Genomic DNA, 23721 nt, shown 5'->3' on the forward strand with positions numbered 1-23721 from the left:
GATGGTTATATTGAACCTTTTAAGTTGATCTGTAATTTTTATAGTCTTCTAGACTTCAAGATCATGACCACCTACTCAATGACTGCTCATCAGTCTTGAGAAATGACCACCTACTTGAATGCTTCAAACATTTCAAATGATTATGCCTCATTAAATTAGGCAATTACTGACTGCAGACATTTCAAAAATACATTTTACATATAAAACTTGAGTTATTTAGAAACTGGATGTCTCCATCTAGTGGCCCTGCTAAAAAAAAATATTTTAGGGTGAGACATGTCAATTGATAAAACATAACAGGGGATTATCATGGAAAATGCGACAACATTTTGAACATATATATTTTTATTCATATATATAATAAATTTCTATGTACAATTTATTCTTCTTTTGAAAAGAAACAAAATTAAAGAGAAAGCTTTGATTGCAAACAGTGTTTCATACTAAAGGGAGGGAGAGACATAATGACAAAAGTGCTCATAAATCTAGTGTGTGTGTGTTTGTGTGTGTGTGTGTGTGTGTGTGCGTGTTATTTCCCTCTTGTAACTATATTCTAGGTAGATACAACAGGGGTTTGCCATTGTTTCGTAAGGATATCAGAATGTGAAGGCCAGGATTCCCCTTGAAGTCACTTTGAAGTTGTAAAATGAGAAGTTTCTGATGAAAATCACAGACAGAGATTTACATCACAGACAGTTTCTAAATATCCACCACACATCGTGAGGCTTTGGCTTTTATCGCACTGACTTTTATCTAAGCTCACACTTGCGAAGAAGGCGATGACCATGACGCTTTCAGCAAAGTGGTTTATCTAATGTCAACCCTGTGAGTTTGCGTCCACTGCTGTGGTGGGTATGCACTGTTTGCAATCCTGTTTGTAAGTTGATCTGATTACGTTAAAAGTGTTTAAACCAAAGTGTTATGAGTGTCAGGGTCTAATCACTGACAGGAGTAATGATACATTCGACAAAGCACAGCGAGGACAGTTGAAACTGGCCACTGATTCACAAAGGGTGATGTCTGATTGTCTGTCAGTCAGCCGTAGTAGACAAAGTATGACACCATTAATGCAACATGATCACATAAATAACATCACAAAAATCATCCAGTGTACGGATTCTTCCTTTAGACCACTGGCAAGAGGTATCCCCTCCCCCAAATAATGGTAATACTTTAAACGAAATGTATTAATAAAATTTCTTTTCTTTAAAGCAGTTGAGACAGTCATGCAATATGCAGCCTAGTTTAACTACTGGCTGGCTACAGGGCCTCCCTTATGAAGTTGAAGAAATTCACGGTTTGTGAACTGATCATGGTCAATTTTAAGTAGTTGGCAGGTAAGCTGGTGGCTGTGCCACAGCGTAAAAGAAATGGGGCCAGAGGTTTGGTGTAATGAGCTAATTTTTTTCAGTATGCACACATATGAGTCAGGAGATCCAGTCCAAGTTCTAGGCCCAGAAAAAAAGTTCCTAAGTGCGGGCTGTAGGTGTCGGTCTGGGTCTGGGGGATTGAGATCCAGGCCCAGCCAGCTTAAAGGTCTTGCAGAACAGAAATAATCCTACATAGAGTACACACTCCCAAGAGAATGTCTGCGCAGCAGCTTTAAAGAATCACCACACTGAATACCACTCACGTTTCACAAACTGTACACGTCACGTCAATACAAAAGAGGGTTTTCAGCCACAGAGGACCCGTGTTTGTAAGTGTGAGAGGACTCCCTCCTATTGTGCTCTTGCTGCCTGTAGTCCATTGCGTGAACATCAGAGGGATAGACAGATAGCAGGGGGTGGGTAGAGGGCCAGTCAGTGTCTACATTCTGAACTTAGAGACAGTTAGAGGCAAAAGATTGAAAATTGAAAGAGAGAAGGGGGTATGTGGGTTCAGGGAGAATTATTTTGTGCTCCATGAGTTTTAAAGGCACTGTCCTGTCACATGATGTCAACAAAGAACTCACAGGGATTGCCCATAGCATGCTGGAAGGACTGGCGACTGGCGGTGAGCTCGGGAGGAACGGCTGCTAACTCTCTCCCAGGAGGGGCTCCAGGGGGCGTGCTGCTGCTGACTGAGGTCTTGGGGGCCAGACGTGCCAGACAATAAGGAGGAGGCAAGCCTGGGGGGCCGTAGGAGGAGGCATGGCTTCGCTCGCTCTGGGCACAGGAGCCTGGCCCTGGCTGGGTGAACGGGGCGTGGCTGTAGGTGAAGGAGGGGTGGCTGTTCTGTGAGAGCGAGTGGCTCCTGTGTGACTGACTGTGACTGAGACTTGATCGGGCGTGACTGTGACTGGAGACGGCGTGGCTGTGATGGCTCATTTGGCTAGCGGACCGATCACCGCGCCTCCCTCCACGGATGCCGGGCTCTGATTCGCTGCATGTTGACCTTTGACCCTTCTCCTGTGGGGAGGAGCGTCTACCTTTGCCTGCACTGGGGTTAGATCCACTGCTTCGGCTTCCTGTTGAGAGGAGAAAAAAAACAACAACATTTTAGCTTAGTCTTCAACAGAACACTTAAGTAAAATACACAGTCAGCAGCTCCAACTCATCAGCTACAGCTGATTTAGAATCAGCTGGTTTTGCTACTGATTCACAAGGAGGCAGAAAGTCACACATTAAACAAAATATATTGTAAAAGCTTAATGAAGCCTTCATGAACTGCTACAGACATCATCCATCAGACAGCATGTTATTAGGTGAAAAATTTGATCAATTTATGTTATGTTATTAAATACATTGCTGCACTTTGTTTAAGGTGTGACTTGTTATTTCTTAAGCAGTCTAGCAAGAAAACATGATTATCTCAAAAGGTTTCTTCCCCAACTTCCACCTGCAGCAACTAATTCCAGGGGCTTCATCTGATGCTCATACAAATACTGAAACATTCACAGATTAGAAATATAAACACGATACACCTGCATCAGAAAGACACTGCTACACAACACTTTGTGGATGATACAGAACAGTAGAACTGATTTCTTAAAGGGACTTATTACAGTCACATTGTCATTGTTTTAAATGTATGTTAGTGTCACGTCCTAGTGCTGGTGCACAATGGCAGCGTCATACTGATAGAGGTGTACCACACTGTTGCAAAATCAAACATTCCACACCTCCCCCTTCCTCAATGAGCCCAACAGTACTGGGTAAGTTGGTGCATGATCGCCCCCTGTCAGTGGGAATGAAAGCCTTGGAGTAGAGTGATCATCCTGCATCATGCACCTCCCAGCACAGTACAAACACATGCCCAGAGGTGCAGATAGGGAGAATGGACTGTCAGGAGAGTCACACACAGGATACAAACGGACGAAGGAAGACGCATGGGACGGGCGGAGGAAAAATAAATTTAAAAAAAACCTTAAAGCTACAGTATGATAGGTGGAGAATGTTTAGCACAGGAGAAAGAGAGAGAGGGATAGGATAAGAGTCGAGAGGATCAATGGTGAGACAGAGCAGCAGAGGAGGAGAGGGGGTTAGCAGGCTTACCGGTTCCCCCAGTGTCCTGGGACTACCTCCTCCTTCAGTCTACCGTTGCCCAGCAGAAACAGAGGGAACAACAGAATTACACACACCTCCCGGCCCAGCCTTTCCCACACTATCTAACGTACCCCTCTACATCTGGCCCATAAGCTCATGACTTTATTACAGCCATTGGTCACTGTTCTTTGTCACCCAACTAAAAAAATGTTTGAAGTTGTGGAGAAACTGCCCCTCAAAAATGCACACATGCATACATTCAAACGAGCAGGCAGCCACATCATTACCCACAAAAACTTGTTTGGAAGTGCCAAAAGGAACAAAACTACAACTTTAATTCATAAGACAAAACATCTCATGACTGTTCTTTGTCATCTCTGTCCTTCCAAAGGTTGTAGATAAAAACAACTGAAAGAATGACAACCAGCTGACAGTGAGACATGATGATGTCTGGATGAATCACTCAATACCATGAAAATCAGACTGATACATGGTAACATGAAACTTACCATTATCTGTCTGGACTGGCTGGTTTCAAATGTACACTACTGCCACACTATCAACAGCCACCCACTGAAAACCCCTCTTGTTCTCCACTCTCCCTCAATGCACATTTAAAAAACCATGCAGCAGCCACACAAAGCACTATCATGTTTTGATTCAACAATGGAAACAAAAGATCATTCGAGAACTGATGGAGAGGGATGGATTCGGCGTTGATCATTTCAAGCTGGCGGTTTGTAATCACATGGTTGATCAGATTTTTTTTTTTCTTTTTTTGAGTACACACCCAGTACTGCAGAGCTGTCCGCTGCGTGACTCAAGATGCTCATGATTGACCTTGACAATACAGGACGTGTTTTAGAATACACATATATAAGTAATAAAAAAATGCAATCCAATGTCAACTTCCTGCCCAGAGAGCCAGAAGAGCTAACATTAGCATTGGTCAGACATTTGTTAACACTGACGTCATATGTCAGGAGTAATAAGATTAGGGATAATGCCATGTTGCATGTTGAGTCAAATTATCACATTAATTAATGAAAGGCTGATGGAAAACTCAAAGGCCCGTCCTGCCCCTCCTTCTCATTGCTCACCCTCGCTGTGCTGGCTGCCTGCGCTCCCGCTGTGGAAACTGTGGCATGGGTCTGAGTATCCTGGCGGGAAGCTGGGGGGTGCGGAGGGAAAGGGAGGGTAGGGGAATGGCTGCCCGCCCAGGGGCCAGGGGTTGCTGGTGGGAGGGAGCGGTGCCAAAGTGTCCTGCTCAGAGCCTCCACCGCTGGATCCCTCATTTAAATTGAGTGATGCCATGTCTTATTGGAGAGAAAACAAAACCAGAGAGGGAAAGGTTTAGCACAATCCATCTATTCACAGGCACATAGAGATGCATTATTGACACACTGAGAGTGAAAGAGGCTGTACTTTGGCAGAGGTCCCCAAAGGTATAGTAGCACTGTTCGGAGAAGGTGATCTTGTTGACGGTGTGTCTCAGGTAGCCATGTTTCAGCAGACTGCTCGCATACTTCCTCGCATCCCGCCGGTCCTTGAATCCTTCTACTCTGGAGTAAAGCCAGTCCACCACGTCAGCACCTGACACAGCAACAAACACACACACACACACACACACACACACACACACACACACACACACACACACACACACACACACACACACACACACACAGACATGTAGGCTCCTGCTCTAATGTGTTGAACAGATGCTAAAAATACTCGTGATATGCACAACCACAGTGACCACAGTGGCTACAAGTCAGACAAGCAGCACAATGTTGCAAGAACTTTGAGTAAAGTTAGGGGAGTTAATGTCAAAACTATGCAGGATACTTTTCAGTCCTCAGACTTAAGATTTTGTGGTTTAAAAAAAACAACTGAAACTTGCTTGAAAGAGTTGAGATTGATTGGAAAGAAAAATAAAGATTTAGGCTGATACCTCTTATTGTACCTAGGAATAATAAAGAGCTGGTATGTGATTACAGATTTAATTATTTCCATAATTTCTGTTTTAACATTTAACATTTGTATTTTAACTTTGTGCTTTTTAGGAATTGCCAATAGACCTATGAATTCCTTTATTTCTATTGAATATCCTTCTCTTTTTTTTGGGTGTTAATTTTAAAGAGTAACTGGGGCATTGCTGTTCGTACACAGCACCAATGTTCGGTGCAGCATGCAAACAACTAACAGTAAACTAGTTTTAAAAAAAACTTTGTTTACAAGAAACAAGGTTTTGTGCATGGCCACACAGCTCAGCTTTTCTCACCAATTACAGCATTGGCAATGGTGATCTTCAACCACATCCTGTCTCGGATCTCTAGGCCAGAGTCAGGCAACTGCATCACCTTGACGATGGTGGCCATGTCTGTTTTACTTGCAGACAGAGGCAAGTCATCAAATTCTGGGAGATGGGAGAAGGGTTTTGAGAAAACACTGACAAGCAGAACTTTTGAACTCTTTAAATGTTGTAAGGTTATCATAGTTACTAGAGAAAGGATGTTTCACAGTGTTTGACTCCAGCGGTTGGTTAGTTTTACCGTAGTGTGGATAAGGTCCTGTCAGGGCAGTGGTGTGCGAAATCCAGGCTGCAGGGTCAATCGGTCTCACGGGTTCCGCTAAAAAATGACACAGTTTAACCGTCTTCCACTTGTAATAAAAATAAGTTTGATCTGCTAGATATGTATCCATGTGATCACAAAGTAGCACTCGTGTTTGTCTTACCACGAGGGATAGTGAAGTAGCTTCGTGGAGACGGATCCCAACATTTGGCAACAGTAAGACTAATAGGACTGGAGAGGAATATAGAAAATAAGTTAGGTTTAGCTAATGCAACATACAGGAAATCACTATCTACTGCACATTATCTACCTAACCACAGCACTACACAGCTGTCACGTGTGAAATTGCTGACTGACGTTTATCAGTTCTTCTATTTCATGCATGAGTGGAAATCCGTCAGTGGAAATCACTTACCAAAGGTCAACACTAGTTGACACGACAAGATAATCTGCATATTCATACATAGAGTGTTAGTACAGTACCATACTGTTAAAGCTTGCAGTAAACTGGTATAACCAGCAGGAGAGCACGACAGGAAAGCTGAACACAGAGTCACTAGGCTCGTTTTACAAAAAGTCACAAAGAATTTGGCAACTATGGATAAACTGTGGGGACATGCTTTTATTTCAAAGTCATGACTTCATCTGAATACCCACAAACAACTTGTCTGATTCAAGACTGATGACGAGATGATCTCGTTCTGATCTGCAGCTGAGAGTTGAATAAACATGGATGCTAAGTTTAAAGCTCTTACCCAGTTTTGGAGACAATCTCTCTGAGAATCCTCACAGCGTCGTCATTGCTCATGTTCTCAAAGTTTACGTCATTCACCTGGTTGACAGATAACAAATTATATAATTAACTCAATATATCAAATTACATGGCTTAATCACACATTGTGTTTTCATAACTAAATAATTACTTTGAAGTTCTGCAGAGGACGCAGGTGTGTTTCAACCACTTGTACTGTGCACACATTAATCTCTGCAGTGCTCAGATGCCTGCAGACCATAAGCTACTTTCTATGGGATACCCACTGATGATAAAAGCTATACCGTGAATGCTGGTCAACAAATTGTAATTAGCCATCGTGTGTTTTATAGTTGGTGGAGCCATAGAGTGCTGCTGTGCAGAGATAAAAAAGAGAAGCAACAACAGGAAGGAAAAGGAGAGGCAGGCTTACAACTTTTACAAAACAGCCTAGTAACAGAACTGGTTTTTAATAGGCCACAAAACCTCAGATTGAAACCCAGCGTTCTCTCTGTGTGTAATGTTCAGTTTTCACACTGTAAAGCAGCAGCAGCAGCGGAGGTGTTGTCGTCGACATGCATGATGATAATTTGTAAAAGTGGAAACATCTGCTCGTGTACCTGGAGGAGCATGTCTCCAGGTTCTATTCTGCCGTCAGCAGCCACAGCTCCTCCCTTCATGATGGAGCCGATGTAGATGCCGCCATCTCCCCGGTCATTACTCTGACCAACAATACTGATGCCCAAGAAGTTGTACTTCTCTGTCAGGGGGAAAGCAGGGAATGACTCAGAGCACAGTATCATGTCTGACAAACATTATAATAGTCATGCATATATATCTTTATATTTTGATATAAACATTATAGTGATGAAGGTGTCAGGTATACCCATGTTGAGTGTGACGGTGATGATGTTGAGGCTCATAGTGGAGTCTGTGATACTGCTGAAGGATGAAGACTGGAAAAGCAGGAGGAGGATACGATAAGTGAAGCATAGTGTAGTCAAAGTGACAGAAAGTCTATATCAATCAGCTGTCTCATCTGTTTCTCACACTCAACGTCAATTTCAATATCAGCAGGGACAGTGATGTGTCTCGAAGGTGCTCACCCGGTCTATCTTGGCCACTTTGTGCCTCCGCCGCCGGCGCTTGTGTCTGCGCATCAGCTGTGAAGACGAGCTCTGTTCCGTGGAGCTACTGAGCCTGAAACACAGACGGAGACAAGAGAAGAAAGAGGAGACAAAGAGAGGATGGAATGGACAGGGTGTGTAAAAAAAAAAAGGTCATTTATAATTAGTACATGACCTGGTACAAGGTAAAATGACCTGATATGTTAAGCACAATTTTTTTTACAGAGCAAATGTCTGTGTAGATGTACAGGAGGTAGACAAAATAAAAGTCAAAATTCAATTGTTATTTTGTTTGCAGAAGTTTGCAGTGCAAATTGCATTTACAACATCATTTTTCAGTGTCTACAATTAGCTTTATTTTTTTTATCTGCAGAGATTTTGTTATAGTGTCAGAAACAATCAAAAGCTGCTGATTTAAGAGTCTGCATGACGATGTGTAGTAGTTAGTATGTTACCTGCTGGCATCCTCGTCTTCTTCACTGTCCACAAATGAGCTGGACTCCAGCTCGCTGCTCATTACTGAGGCGCTGTCATAACCCATGGCTGAATCCCTTGCAGTGCGCTCTGATTTAGAGTGACCGTTGATGCGAGGGACTGGAGAGAGAGAGAGCAGAGCAGCGGTGAGTCAGACGCGAGGTCACGTTGCTTATTGCAGGGTCATATCGGAAAGAGAGAGAGCAACAAGGAGGGGAGGACGTCTATGGGAGATTTTGTCATCAATGAAAATATGAACTGAAAGCAGAAGTGGGATGACAATCAGACTTTAGAGAAGATTAGGAGTGGGTGGAATGAAATAAATCATCAACAATTTCTGGTTGTGTGGTCAGTGCTTTAAAAAGGTCAAAATAGTCATGGAAAAATGTATTCACCTATTTTAGATTTATTTTCATTACACTAGCTTACTGTAAACAGTTCACTTCCTAGCAAAAAGATAAGACAAAGCTGTGTCCCCAGCAGCAAAATTCCCAGCATTGTCTATCTCCATACGTACATCTCCAGTGAGGTGGTGCTGTCTCAGGGTAACAGCGGATTGGCTGGAAAGGTCTCATAAGGCAAAGAGGGCGTGGCAGCCAGCGTATTCGCCGAGAACGAGCAAAACATTCCAGCAATGTGGTCGTTCCCATCTCTAGCTCCGCCCAGACAGTGCTCTTATGAAAGCTGAGCTACAGCGCATAAGCACTCAATCAGCAGAGGGACATGACATCCACTGAGAGGATTCACTCAAACATATTTCCTCCCACGCTCAGATGACTGCCACCACCAGACGAAACAAAAAAACACAAGTGTGCAGGTTCACCAAGTCAGACTGAAATCTGCGGCTTTGTTGCTCTGCTCCGTCTGTGCTAGTGGTTCCCTCAAACCCAGCCTGAGCCCCAGACGGTCTCTGCCCACCGGCTGGCTGCTGACAGGCTTCACAGCTTATCTACAATAGAGGCAGCGACAAAAATAGGAAATAAGTATAAAGATAGTCTATGAAGAACGGCAAGTACGAAAACAAGAAGTGAGTGCAAAGTCACTTTCTCTGACTGGGCAACTTTATATACAATGTATTCATGACCTTTTCAAGGGTGACATTTTAAAGGAAATAAATAAACAGACAATGCACTCATCAGATGAAACTATTCAAATTGATCATTTCTCAACATTACATAAACAACATCACCCTACAAAGGCTCACAACAGATAAACAGAACTGTCTCCTCACTGCAAAACAAGAGCCCTGCTATTTTCAACAGTCACCTTTGAATGACAGAAAAAATGACCTGCAGGAAACGAACCACAAAATGATATCACCTGTATCATATAACATATTCAAATGTCAGAATCCATCAACGCACATAAGACAACAAATCCCTCTCACCACGGTCGACAGTGCGCTCTCATCCGATGCACAGAGAAACTGAGCAGAGAGTCAGGAGAAAGTATTGCCTGCTCCCTCCCTCCCATGGCACGCAACTATAGAATGACTGGTAATCTGCCTCTGACCAATCAGATGATGACATTCTCCAAAACAGAGAGAGATAATATGGGATTTGAGATGATGCGCTGTCCTGTCCTATCCTCTCCCATCTTTGCCTCAGGTGAAAACACCATCAGGTTATTAAAAAGCCAAATACTTTCAGCAGCAGCAGCAGCAGCAGCAGTGGCAGCAGCATCGCATCACAGAAATTGATTTTAAGATACTTTTCATAACCAAGGACAGTTTAAGTTCACCAGCTGTGTGTTTTGTGTTAATACTTTAACACAAGCATAAGTGCTCTGGTTTAGCTCTGTCTTCTCTGACCTCAACCTTGAAATCCCGGCAGCACTGAGCAGCATAATACTTAATGCAGTGGCATGTTTTTTTTTTTTTTTTTTTTTTCGGGGTATTATATGTTCTCTGCTACAGTGTAATAACTCAACACTAGAGTCTTGTCTTACAACAGGTTAAGATGCGCAGCACCTTGCGGCCTCGAAACAGATCATATCCCATAACTCCATGCTGCCTTCAAGGTCTTACACCTGTTCACCCTTCTAAAATTTTCAACTGCTCCATTATTCATCCATTCATTCTCAAACGCTGCAGCGCAGACAGAAAATAACAAGGGATGTGTTTACCAGGGGTTGAGCACTTCAACTGATCACTGTGAAACAGCCAGCATTCACTCAGAGACAGAATCACTTGAAGCGTGTGTATAAGGTGACAGGGGAATTCCTGCTGCTGCCTATGCTGCAGGCAGTGAGGTAAAGAGGCGGGGCCACCGGCTCCTGCTTCATATGTCTCTACATCCAGTGCCATGTGATCGTGACAGCACACACCAGGCCAAATTGAATAACATTTCATTGGGTCTTGCTAGATTTATGAGCCACAAAACTGTTGGTAGACCACAAGGGACACACCCAGTTTCACCCAATGGTTTCATTTAATTAGAGCTAACAAACTAACAGGCGAGGAGATGCGAGGTAAGGAAGTGTGTGTGTGTGTGTGTGTGTGTGTGTGTGTGTGTGTGTGTGTGTATGAGAGAGAGAGAGAGGAAGAGGGATACGTGAGGCGATCCTTAAGAAATTTGTTATTTTGTGTCATCTGTGTAACAGCATCTTATTTGTGTTGAGGTCAGTGAAGACAGTGGATGATGGCAGACAGATGCAAAGTTCATTAGACTTGAGGTATTTCCGTATCACCCACAGAACAGCAGATGTGAAGTTAGCAGCAGTGGATCTGAATGTGGCGAACGCCAAAAGCATGTTTCGAGCCAAGTAAAAATAAAAAGCACTGTCCCAAGAGTGTGATCATGAGGAAATCAATGGACGTGATTATGCAGTTAGTCTGCTGGAATAAAGTTAATCTGTTTTCCAGCATGCGAGATAGTTACAGTTACTCTTCCTACAACCCCAACCTGATGCTGCACTCTGTGATACTAATTGCACCACATAAATTAATGAGTATTTGGTTAATGAGCCTGGAGCGCAGGACACAAAGAGCCAGGCTTTGCTGTGAAGAGAGGATGAGGGTAGGAGAAGACAGAGAGAGAGAAAGACAACTGGCTTTGCTGTGAGTACAAACATCAGCAGACTGCGAGCATCATAGGCTGCTTCTTTATTACTTCCTGCCATAAAACCAACTCATTTCGCCAAAATCTCTGTGTGGCGAGGACAGGAATAGAACGAGGCGGATATCTCAAAATATTGCAGGTCTGATTATCCCGATAACAAAACACACCTTTTCCTGCAGCACCAGTATATCCTGTTCTCTGCTGTGGACAGTGCAGGCATGCAACGTTGCCTGTCAGGCTTTCATATTAATAAACAGAGCCTGTGAAGCAGTTCTTCTGAGGGATCAGGGAGAAGGCAGTCCTCTTCCGACCAAAGTGATTTTAATAGAAACTGCTTCAGTCAAATGCCAGAACAACAAAGCAGATGTGTTTGCGCTTGATAACAGTTCTCAGGGGCTTTTAAAACCAAGATCCTAACAATTTCTTTTCCAGGTAGACTGCGAATGGCAGGATTTATATCTCAACAATAGCTGAAACAAAATCTCCTCTGATATTTCACAAAACACTCGTGTCCTCTGACAGGGTATAATCCATGCACAAGATTGGAGTGTGGCTACCAAGTGGAAAACAGCCTCTGACCATAAACCTGAGCCACAGACAGGAAAGAGAAGAACAATTATTGGGCAAGACAGTGGATTCCATAAACTCTGACACACAGTGAACTTATTCATTTCTTGCTTTCTTTCCTGTTCTGAGAATTAGGATATCTGTGTGTTTCTTGGTCTGACACAGCTAAAGCTCACCATGTGATCCCTGCGGGCCTTTTTTCATACGTGTCTATTATCTGTCCACTTCTTTTTTTTTTTTTAAATGTGTTTTGAGGGGGTGAGTGACGTGTGCTGAGTCGGAAAGTTAGATGCACTGAAATGTAATAACTTGAAAATGACAAGATAATTGCATTTTAAGGATCCATCTGTTCCTGGCTGATAATACTCACGCTCGGTCTCTCGAGCTCTCCTCCGTGCGCGCTCTCTCTCTCTCTCTCTGCGGTGGCTCAGGAGAGACTCTGTTCCCGTCTCGGTGTCCAGGCCATCTCGACTGCTCACCGCGTTGGCGCTGCAACACACGCGTCGGAAAACTTAAGTCAGATTCATAATGATGTACAAAACACACACACACACACACACACACTCACTGTCTCTCTCACAGAAAGTCTTTCATATTAATTCTCTAGCCAGCCTGTGACCAACACTCTTGAGCGTAATCCCTAGCTACAGAATACTTCTGTCTGCTATAATATCAGTTCGCCTGCCATTCAGCCTTAGGGGAAAATGGAACTCATATTATAACTGTGTTTCAAATTCAATCCCTCTGGCCAAAATAGGAGTTTCATTGTTCTGCGGTATGTGATGTGTTTTTCACTAAGTGTCATTAATGACCAGATACCCTGAGAGGGAGCTGTTCTGGACAATACTTGCATTAATGAGACCTATTGAAAGCCCAGATGGTGCCTGGAGGATGATTGGGAGAGAGACAGACAGGGGAGGATGACAGATCGCATAAAAAAAAGCGAGAAGAGGCAGATCAGGTGTGGGCTGAGCAATAAGCCGGCCTGTGTGCTTGGGGTCTGGGAGGAGTCTGGGGGTTCTGGAGGGGCAGATTGCTATTCTGTCAGAGGGGCTGGAGACGCTGTGGCCTCGGGCAACAAGGTTAAGGGACTTACACAGCCACCAGGCACCAAGGAAACCTGAAGCTGGTGAGAAATCTACTCGCCCCTGTCAGTCTGTCACACACACTTAGGCATGTGTGCAACATGTATTTCACACCTGCATAAATAATCACACTTGCGTTCATGCGTTCATGCACACTCCCGCTCAAATCTCAAATGGCAGTGCTCATATATAAACAGTTTCATATTCAACATGCATAAACAGAGCAAAAGAGGAATAAAACACAAACATCATCCTGCATTTAAAAAAAAACATGTTCTCGCACACCTCAGTGGCAATGTGTGGATGATCAATGCAAATTAAAAACACAACGGCAGACAGGAAGCTGTGTCTGCTGTGTTCACTCAGCGGGATAAAATGGTCAATGAGGCATGCTTACACGCTTCTGTTGCGGGGTACTAATGGGTGCACCTGGGCCAGGCTTCACCAGCACAGGTCAGTGCATGTATGCAAATATCACTTAGGATGCATATTTCGGATGCACTTCTAATGGTAGTGATTGGGACGCAATGAGATGATTGATGTGGTGGTGACTGCGTCTCTGTCATGCTGTCAATGGCTGCTGACCAGCCGGGCGGCAGGTCTGCTGATCTGGGGGGAGATTATCCAAGGCGCTAGGCTGCAGCTGTGAACAAATGCCACCCCCTTTCAACCCCCACACTACCCAAACCCCCCGCCCACCACTACCTCCCCTCGCTGCTGCCAATCGCCAACCCCTCCCTCTTGGGAAATGGAGATGGGTGCTTTTAATGTCCGTTAATCCGGATTACCAGGCAGAAGCACATCAGTTGCGTCCATTCTCAGCCCAAAACACCTATTCTGTGTGCTCATCAAATAGAGCCATTCATGCTGACAAACACAAGAAATGCATGAATAACGCACAAAGAGAAAATGAAGTGGTAATAATATTCCAGCTATTTACAGAGAGCGGTAGAAGGTGGAAGACTGGATTCATTTCAGAAAGAGAGGAGGTTCGCTATAGGGAATTCACCACGCTGTTTCTCTGAGAGAAAGGCCTGCCAGTCTGACTCGAAGAGGGAAACAGAAAGGGAGAGTGAGGGAGGGGACAGGGGGAGGGGGGAGGGGATGACGTGGGGGTAAAGGGTGCTGGCACACTTTCATTTCCCTCCACAAGGTGGCAGTAATCCTGGTGAAAGCTGGCTGGGAACAATAAAATCATCAGGACAGCTGACAGCCAAACAGCAGGGAGCAGCCCATAGAGGGCAAAAGCGAGCTGAGATGTCAAACACTGGATAAAGAGATACACTGAGACATGACAGATTGCTTGTTCTCAATATAGAGCCTCAGCCATATTGCTGTAGCGCTGCAATGGCAACAACCCTCGCCCCCATTGCCCCCCAGCCCTTCCAGCTATATTTAGCGTGGGACTTCTCAGCAAGTGCAGTGATATTCTCTAATCTGCCAGTTTGAAGCTCTGGGCTCAGGTAACCGTAATCACGCTGTGGAGAAAAAAAATCTCCATTTCTGAGCTTTTAGGCAGCAATGTCTTTTTGAACCACATATGCCTTTATTAAGCAAGTATGGATGAATGCTCTGAGTGACTGAACACAATTGGCCTCACTGAGTGCCAGGATTTGCCCGAGGATGTTTATGCTGTGAAGGCTATTTCAAGAATCAGCAGCACTGGCGGCATACGCATCATGTTTACATAGATGAGCGGACTAACGCCAAACTCCACGGTTAAGTGGACGGCAGGGAACATACACACAAGTGGGAAAACCACTCACACTCTCGAGCTTTAGGACATGCCATATTTACACACGGGCGTATAGACCACCTACACCTCCCATACGAGCCTGATGATGAACCTCCCCGATGAGCAATCCACATTCTGGTTAGCACATATGGCATACTGTGAAATAAAAAGGTCACCCAGTGCAAAGGATTGTGTGCTTGAATACATATGCCGACATGCATGCATGTGTGTGTAATTGTGCATATATGACAAGCGGTAATCAGCCTACTTACTGGAAGGAGGGGGGGCGCGAGTCTCCGATGCCCCCTGTTCTCTCAAGAGGAGGGGGCAGCTCTGGATGGCTCTCTGTACACTGTGATCCTCCATCAGAGTGGGCGCTCTCTGCCAGGACCAACTGCGAGAGAGAAGTTGAAGAAAAGGAAATTCATTATGGACCAGACATATTCAGCTCTGAGAGAAACACAAACAATAATAAATATTTAGTTGAATGATATAGGTCCCATGGTGTGGCAGGGGAAGATCAAAAACAACCTCAACAGACTCTGCGACACTCAAAGATAAACACACACAGCGATGTTGGCACCACAGAGACAGACACGTCTTGTGTACAAGTATGCATGAGGAAAGACTATGAAATGAGAGGCTGAAAAGAGGCATGGAGATGACTGGTGGCGCCGAATAAACAACTTGAGAAACACAGCGACATAGAAACTTAAAAGACCACACTGCTTTTACTCAGTTGAGTGTCAGTACAAAGGATGATGTACAATGACCCGTAGATACAGCTACTCCCCTTTCATCTTAGCCAGAATAATGAAAGTTAAAGCAGGCAGCCGTGGAACTAGTAACAACTGTATGGGATATGATTATTCTAATGCAAGCTTTAGATTCACAGGTGTCACTGTGGTGTCACTTGGTTGTTAAATGAACCCTGCTGGCTACTTTCTCAAAGACTGAAAGCATCTCTGCAGTTTCCATCACCATCTGTGTCTGGTTTTCTGTCTCAAACACTAACTAAAAATGAGTCAATTTCGCTCCCTTGGTTCTCCTGATTTATGGAAAACTGCTTTATATAAATAATTTTGCTTCTTTCTGTGTTTAATGGTACTATTGAAGAAAAATAGCCCCATACTTTAAGGATGCACCAATCCCACTTTCTCTCTCTGACACTGATTCCTGATCTGATACCACTGCCCTCTATTTCTTATTATTTAAATTCTCTATAACACTATGTGTGGAGCTCACTGGACTAATTTATGGAAGGTAACATGTGACCAGTTATCGCTGTAGAGCTGTGGACTGCCTGCTGCAACCAAAAAAAAAACCTTGGGCCAAGGATGCCACATGGTTTGTTAATTAATGTAAGTTTTCTATAAGGTTTCAGCACATGAAAAATTAGGCAACTTTTGTATTAACATTTTTATATTTGTTTAGAAATGGGAAAAAATATCAGCGCATATCCAAATCACAATATCAAAAGTTAGTTTGTGTTACTAAATATGCTGCTATTCCATGCTTAGACTTGTAAAGTAATAACTCACACTTGCAATGACTTTCAAGTCGTCAGATGTCTGATCAAGCAATGTACAAATTTGTCATTGCAGATGGATTCACTATCAATTAGTACCAGAGTGGGTATTGCTAATGGAAATACTTTTCTAGAAAGTATTCTTCAAGAACCTCATATTATGTGAAGCAGCCGAACACAGCAGCCATACACACGGAATCATATAATAGTACATTTATGCTAACTACATCACATTATGCCTGTATAAGATTATCAAACATTATTTAATACTGGGTACATCATGTGCAAAATTAAAATTTATCAATATCTTTGTAAATTACCTGTAATGAAAAGGTGGCGCCATGAAAAAAAAATCTCTTTGTTAAAAGGGTTTAAAACAACTTGTGAATCACTGATGTAGTGTATAGAACAAAGCAAATGTGAATGAAACATAAAGACGCATACTGCACATCTGGGCTAACTGGTTGCTGGGCAGCAGCGCAGCATAGTGACAGGCTTTAAGCCCTGTTATTAGATGGTATCGACAACGCTTAAGTGATAATGAACAAGACGGTCCCTCACAGCTCTATAGCCACCGCTGTTTGGCTGATTCTGACCTGTGACCTCCCTGTGGAGGAAGCCAAGCAAAGTAATGACTTTCCTCACAGAAATCAATTAAGCATGATATTCATTTGCTAGATTGTTGACAAAAAGCCACCAAAGTAGATTAAATGAGCAGCCTGTCAAACTAATCATCAATATTTACAGTAAAGCCAGAGTTTCCGTCTGCTATGATAGAGCAATGATTAAGATGTAAATGCTCCTCTAACATGACAGATTGATTTAATTTGACATACTTTATTGTCCCAGTAGGGAAACTTGGTCTCAGAGCACTGTTTATCTTCCATAATACGAAGCACTATAAATCTCCACAAGTCAATACAGTAACCTCCCTCAGATAGTTTACAACTAGCTGGTATTATTACAACAAGAGGTGGCTAAACTCAACCACCTCTGGTTGTATTTTGTAACAGTGGCTGAGTTTAATATCAAATGGAAGCGCTCACGCCTATACAATGCAGCTGAACAGTGGGCTCAAGGTGAAGAGTGTTTAAAAAGCTCTGTGGAGGCGTTACACATTTACATGATCCATGAGTGCTCCACATAATCTTTGGTTAGAGCTCGAAGCTGCACACAGCCAGGCAAGCAGCCAGGAGAGAAAGAGAGAGAGAGAGAGAGAGAGAGAGAGGGGCATCACGGGTGCACCATCCATCTCACTTACCCAGGACACCACTCTCCCGTTGAAGCAAGGCAGCTTGGCGTTGTCATCAGAAATCTCTTCTTTGACAACCCTGGGGAACAGGCAGACAGATAGAGTCAGGCTCACTGACCGGGAGAAGGACACAGAATCAGCTCAACAACACAACACAGGACAGCCTTGAGACACTTCCACTTCCCTGCATAGGTGACACATACTGAGAGACATTCGTGCTTTCTAAGTCACATTTTCCACATGGCTTTCAACCAGCTTTGCACCCTCGCTAGTACGGGTAGGCTCAATGAGCAGCAGCGATGTTTCTATCAGTGATTTATGGACATCTTGGCTGTCTGTCCAGTTACACTAAGCACAATAATGTTATAGGGGCTGGCTACTCAACCTGGCAAAGATAGGGGCATTAGATTGTAATGAATGGCTCCAATAGTTAACCTGCACAGGTGTTTCACAATGATCCACTGCACACAGACAGACAGACAGACAGACAGACAGACAGACAGACAGACAGACAGATAGACAGACAAACAGACAGAGAGACAGAGAGACAGACAGACAGACAGACAGACAGACAGACAGACAGATAGATAGATAGATAGATAGATAGATAGATAGATAGATAGATAGACGTGTCTGTGTGAGTGTTGTGTGTGGGTAGTAAAAGCCTCATAGCTGCGACAACAGGGCGTCAAGGCACAGGAGCGTGTATTAATAGAGTGATCTAGTGTGTGAGCCTCCCTCGGTGTGTTCATCTTTGGCTGTAAATTCCCTACAAAAATACTTCCCAGTTACCCTTTGACCTGCTGGGACACAGTTCAGCGGCAGGCAGTCACCACACCTGCTAGGGCTCGTGTCACATAGATCAAGCCTGAAGCTAGCTGAGGGGCAGGAGATGAGCTGGGTAACACCTTACACACCGACGCATTCATGGGGCTAAAACGTCTTGATGTATCTGTCGCTTTCTCATTATACCTCCCTGTATGTCTTTATTGTATGTTGTTTGTTTGTTTTTTCGCAAAGGATTTTCTCAGAAACAGTATGAGCGAGCGTTTCGGAAACTCTTTGGAGCTCTCATATTAGCGTCTTGGCTTTGAACACAGTGCATGAAAAGGGAGAGGCACGATTTGAGAGCAGCAGGAAAGCCTAAGAAGATTTTATGCAGGGGTGTCTCTGACAGCGACTTTACAGCTTTCTTTTTCCACCTCTTGTTTGCCAGAAGTTCCCTGCTACTGAAATGATTAGCCAAGCTAGTTGTGCTGCTGCTGTGGGAGCTGTGTTGCAGGGAGTGGTGGACGGAGATAACGTAGCCTTGTGGCTGGAACCGACGACCACAGAGTCTGCTGCTGTGGCCTGTTCCACCTCAGGGAGGAAAAGGGAGGGAGGCGAGGGCTGACTCTGCTGGCTGCGTGTTAGGTAGGAAATGTTTGCATCCTCTCTCTCAAGCTGACCAGCTGTAAGGTGACTTGTGAGGATGTGGGAGTGGCCTGTATGAGTGAACTCTCAGCAATGCTTCTTCTTCCTAATGTTTGACAGGAATAAGGCTGGCTCTTCCTCTCACACAGCTCGACAGTGTGACTGTATTTTACAAAATAAATCTCTTAAACATATCTCTGTCTGAACCAAGAAACAAATCCAATGATAACAGATGACGTCTTTAACATGCGGTGAAATACCCTTGGCCTGCTTTCTTTTCAGCTTCTATCTGATATCAGGAAAGTGTTAGTGTTCATACCACTCCTGAACTCTTACCAAACGCACACACACACACACACACACACACACACACACACACACACACACACACACACACACACACACACACACACATTCACACAAACAAATCATAAGCCCTGTCTAAAGGAGCATGTGTCTGGTGTGGGCTGCTGTCACAGATCTGACTTCTTAGAGCTGACAGCTTAAATAGGTCTTAACAGATTTCACAGGATAATGACACAAGATTTACCCTGGTGATCGCTGAATATTCCACTGCTGGGGATATTTGTGTAGCTGGGGAAGATTAGACGTGTTTGTTTATGCTGTGAGAGACACAGGAGGGCAGGGTAGTTACAGCCCAAAACCAGAAACCAGGGGCAGGAGAAGCCAGCTAACACCGGGCCAGCACTCCAAGGACTTTGGTGGGCTGATGCTAATGATACTATAAACAGGGAAGCAAAATATTTGTATTCGATTAAGATGGTGAAAAGATAGACTTCAATAAGACAAAGACTGTGACTCAGGAAACAGCTTGATTCAACTTTGTGTCTAGAAAAAACTTTAAAATAGCACACCTGCTGTTGATGGTATATTTAATACTGTAACCCTGTGGTTTCCACAGCACCATAACAACAAAGTTCAGATGTTTTATTGTTTTCCATCCATAACGTCACTACAAGACACATATTATATCGTCACTATCACACTAAGAGCATCTTTGTTAATGCCATGACACCCGAGTGTGGTATAACCTTCAAATCTGTCACAGTCCTCAAATGGCAAAAACAAGTGAGGTGAAGCATGAGTGCATTTGTGCAAAAAGCTGCAGATTTTTGTCCTCTAACTACAGGGGCTCGGCATCACTTCCTCAGCAGACGAAAGATCCCCCTACCAGCCCCCTATTTTCTGAGGCACAAACAAGACTGTTTCTTTCAGACCTTCAGCTTGGCTGCTTCCTCAGCTCCAGAGTGCCTCTGTGACTTGCATTATAGTGAGGTCTCAAACCCACTCACCACCAGTGGCAATGACAAAATGCCATATCATCACCTTGAAGTCTCGGGAAAAAAAAAAAGAAAAGCCAAGTGGGTTTCCTTCAAAACAACCCAGCCTCAATTAGCTTCCTGTCTTATGAATATTGATGAATGAATGAATATGACTAGAAAAAAAAAAAAAAAGAAGAAGTGAGGTATGAAATGTGCACAAAGAAACAGTCATCGTTTAATTTGCTGTGCTCTGTTGTGTGAACGGAAATGCCACAGCCCACGGTTACAATGATTCCAAAGGGAACTGAAACGGCATGTTCACTGCAGTGAGCTGAGGCATTTTGGGGGCACACCGTTTATCAAATTTGTGTGGCCATTGCTTAAAGAGCTGATATGGCCAGCACAAATGTAGTTCAGCAATCCCATAAGAAAATGGCTGGTTTTTCCTGCACAGCAGGGGGTCTACTACAGAGGACCTTGCACTGACTGCTCATTTACATTTCAAACACTGTCTATAACTGCAAGGGATTTGATGTTTTCCCTCTCTGCTTAGCAGTCTTATTCCTCCCTTGCTAATTCTCCAGCAGCCATACTGTCTGTGTGTATGCAGTACAGCCAGCATGGCTACCACAAAGCACTGCTATCCTCTGTGCCTTTGACTGGGTTTGCTTCCATACCGTGCCAGTACCATACGGCACTCACAGAGCCCAGATATTCAACCTTAACTCAAAGGCAGAAACTCTCATGAAGACGCTTTTATAAACTGCCTATAACAGCCCCGTGTGAGCAGTCGTTTGACAATGTCCAATTCACAAGTGAATTTAACATGCTTTGTTGATGCACATGCAGGAGCCAGTCGGCCTACTGTAGCGGCATGTTCAGCAACATGGAGCCACGTCTCCATGTGGTGAGAGCAAACATGCTTTGTTTGTTTCCATAATCTGCTTGTCGATCACCTGAGGCCCAGCAAGCAGCCCGGCCTGCAGTGCAAGAGAGAGGCAGGAAGCCGAGGCTGGGGACAAAGCGGCGCAACCAAGCCTAGCCTGCCACCAGGAAGAGCCAGCTTCCCTCACAAGGTCAGGCTGCAGTGGAAATGTATGACGTTCGGCTCTATAGACACTGCCTGCCTCTGCATTTCCTCCAATCATGTTTGCGATTACAGTGCTAGATACTAATGCGCGTGGGCCCATGTATGACTGTTCAGATTGGAATGAGAAACGGGCACTGACACAAATATGTCATTCTCAGCAGAGGCCTGACACAAGTAGATCTCACTGACCAAGAGAGCTGAAGAGCTCTGTAGAACCTGGTGTTACTCCTGAAAACCAGGATGGGATTACAAAGGGAGGAACAGAGAGAAAGAGGAAAGAGGGAGAGAAAGAGGGAGGAAATATTTCTATTATTCATTTTGTCCAGCATCCAGTGGATAGCGGAGGAAGCTCCTATGACTTTCTGGGGAAGAATTCAGCATAGGAAATAATATTTTAGTTTTAGTGCAAAAAAACCTTCTTTTACACGACATGTTGTGCATCATTAGACTCTCCTGTTCTGCTTCAATAACTGAAGCTACAACTTTATCAGTAGTGAAACTATGCCTGTAGGTTTAATCACTCATTTCATTTGTCTCCCTCCTGACCACAATTAATTACAATATGTACATTACATGTCTTACATGACTGAATAGCTAGTGGACTGTGAGATCCGATGAGGTGTCAAACGACTGTCCTTTCAACACGTTTTATTTAAGCTACATTTACTACTACATCATTCTTTTTTAAAAACCTTCATTATCAGTGCCACTGTAATAACACAGCATATAATTAATTAACTGATAGAAAACCTAGAAAACCAAGGTTATGAGGATGTAGTAACTGTTTGACAGATCTTCTCCTCTGGGACCATTACTGTAGATGCAAACACTGATTATATGATTGCTCATCTAATAGTCACAATCACTGGCTTTGTGGTTGCTGTATTCCCTTGGGATTTTTATGTGTCTCTAAAGAAAGACAACTTTCCAGGCTGTTATAAGCAGATACAAATCAAATCATTTTTTTGACATAGTCATTTCTTATGGTCCACACTGAAAAATCACACGTTATAATAACCAGGCAAAGGGAAACCAAAACAAAAAAAGATGAAACCTGAGAACACGAACATGTGGACTCTTTGTCAACATTACTCTGACATTTATATTCCACCTGGTTAGTATACTGACATTGTTATGGGTTAATACACCGTCTCTGAGGAGCAGGGGTCTGGCTCTGTGTAATGCATGCAGGGCTGCGTCATTAGGGCTCTGGACAGATCTGGTATCACTTCAAACACTCATGTGTCTCCTCCACTGCGCACAGGATAGCCTGTAATAATGAGCAGGTGCCAGGAGCATGGACACAGACATGGCACTACACTTCACACACATGTAACTAGGTTGCAGCCAGCATCGTTTGATGTTGCCTATTACGGCCTGTAATAAGCTGTCTAAACACACACTGCAATAATAAATAGCCAGTGAACCAGACGAACAGGCTAATAATAATCGCCGACGGTGGCCACTTACCCAAAATCCTGGTCCATCGATTTGAAGAAGAATTTGTAGCTATTGACCGGTCGATTGTTGAGGACATTTTTAAAATCCGCTAAGGTGACTTTCTCTGGAGAAACGGACAGTTTTACCAGATAAGGAGTCTCCTCCTCGTCTATATGATATATTATTTTAGTCTCCGCCATGAGAGTAAGGGGAGGACAATCATTGACACAGGAAAGGAACAAGGGTTGGCAGCGCAATGAACGGGCCTGCTATGTTACCAGTTACCCGTAGAATAACATAACAGCATTCCCTAATACATAAACCTGTATAACCCGCGGTGGAAAATAAAGCTCCGTGTCTTTGACAAACACAGCGAAAATCCAGACATAATCGCGTTATGAGTGCCTGTGTTCCTGCTCCAGTGTGAGTCGGTACGGTGGCTCTCTCGGCACTAAAACAGGAAGGGACAGTCCACATCCTTGCGATATGGAGTTGGGAATATTGCTATTGCTATTTTTCACAGGCTAATTGGTTAGACAGTGCTGTCATCTAGTGGTGTGTCTGGGCTGTGCGCAGGTCTCTATGCCCATCTTATAAAACACTCACACCGTAGGCTACACTGTACAGTACAGACATAACATAGAACAAAGAGGAAGTACTCTGGCTGTATCGGAGCTTGCCTCTGCTTTCCTCTTGTAATAATCAGCTTTTGTTAACTGATAGCAATCACCACGGCGGAATATTATTGTGTCAGGGAGCACTTCACCTCAATATTAATTCAGTTCAATCCAATTAATTATATACAATTAAAACATTATTCCAAAGATTTTTTTTTTTTAAATGTTTGAGATGTATTTTTGGTACCTTGACAAAT

General features: G+C 43.7%; 1 protein-coding gene across 2 annotated transcripts; it reads right to left on the reverse strand.

Moving 5' to 3' along the window:
* Positions 1–327: 327 nt before the first annotated feature.
* Positions 328–23307, reverse strand: LOC130174920 (segment polarity protein dishevelled homolog DVL-1-like). Of its 2 annotated transcripts, none has more exons than XM_056385162.1 (15): positions 22878–23307; positions 17631–17700; positions 15114–15235; positions 12392–12510; positions 8377–8515; positions 7901–7994; positions 7681–7750; positions 7415–7554; positions 6799–6875; positions 6207–6274; positions 5972–6100; positions 5752–5886; positions 4893–5060; positions 4568–4783; positions 328–2449 (listed from the first exon to the last, which is right to left on the reverse strand). In XM_056385162.1, the coding sequence occupies exons 1-15, from the start codon at positions 23045–23047 to the stop codon at positions 1929–1931; spliced, it is 2238 nt and encodes a 745-aa protein (XP_056241137.1). In that variant the 5' UTR covers positions 23048–23307; the 3' UTR covers positions 328–1928. The 2 variants fall into 2 exon arrangements, with proteins under 2 accessions (XP_056241137.1, XP_056241138.1); XM_056385163.1 differs by having other exon boundaries at positions 6023–6100; positions 22878–23306.
* Between the last annotated feature and the right edge of the window lie 414 nt (positions 23308–23721).

The sequence above is a fragment of the Seriola aureovittata genome, chromosome 9, assembly GCF_021018895.1.
Source record: "Seriola aureovittata isolate HTS-2021-v1 ecotype China chromosome 9, ASM2101889v1, whole genome shotgun sequence".
In the NCBI taxonomy this organism is placed as follows: Eukaryota; Metazoa; Chordata; class Actinopteri; order Carangiformes; family Carangidae; genus Seriola; species Seriola aureovittata.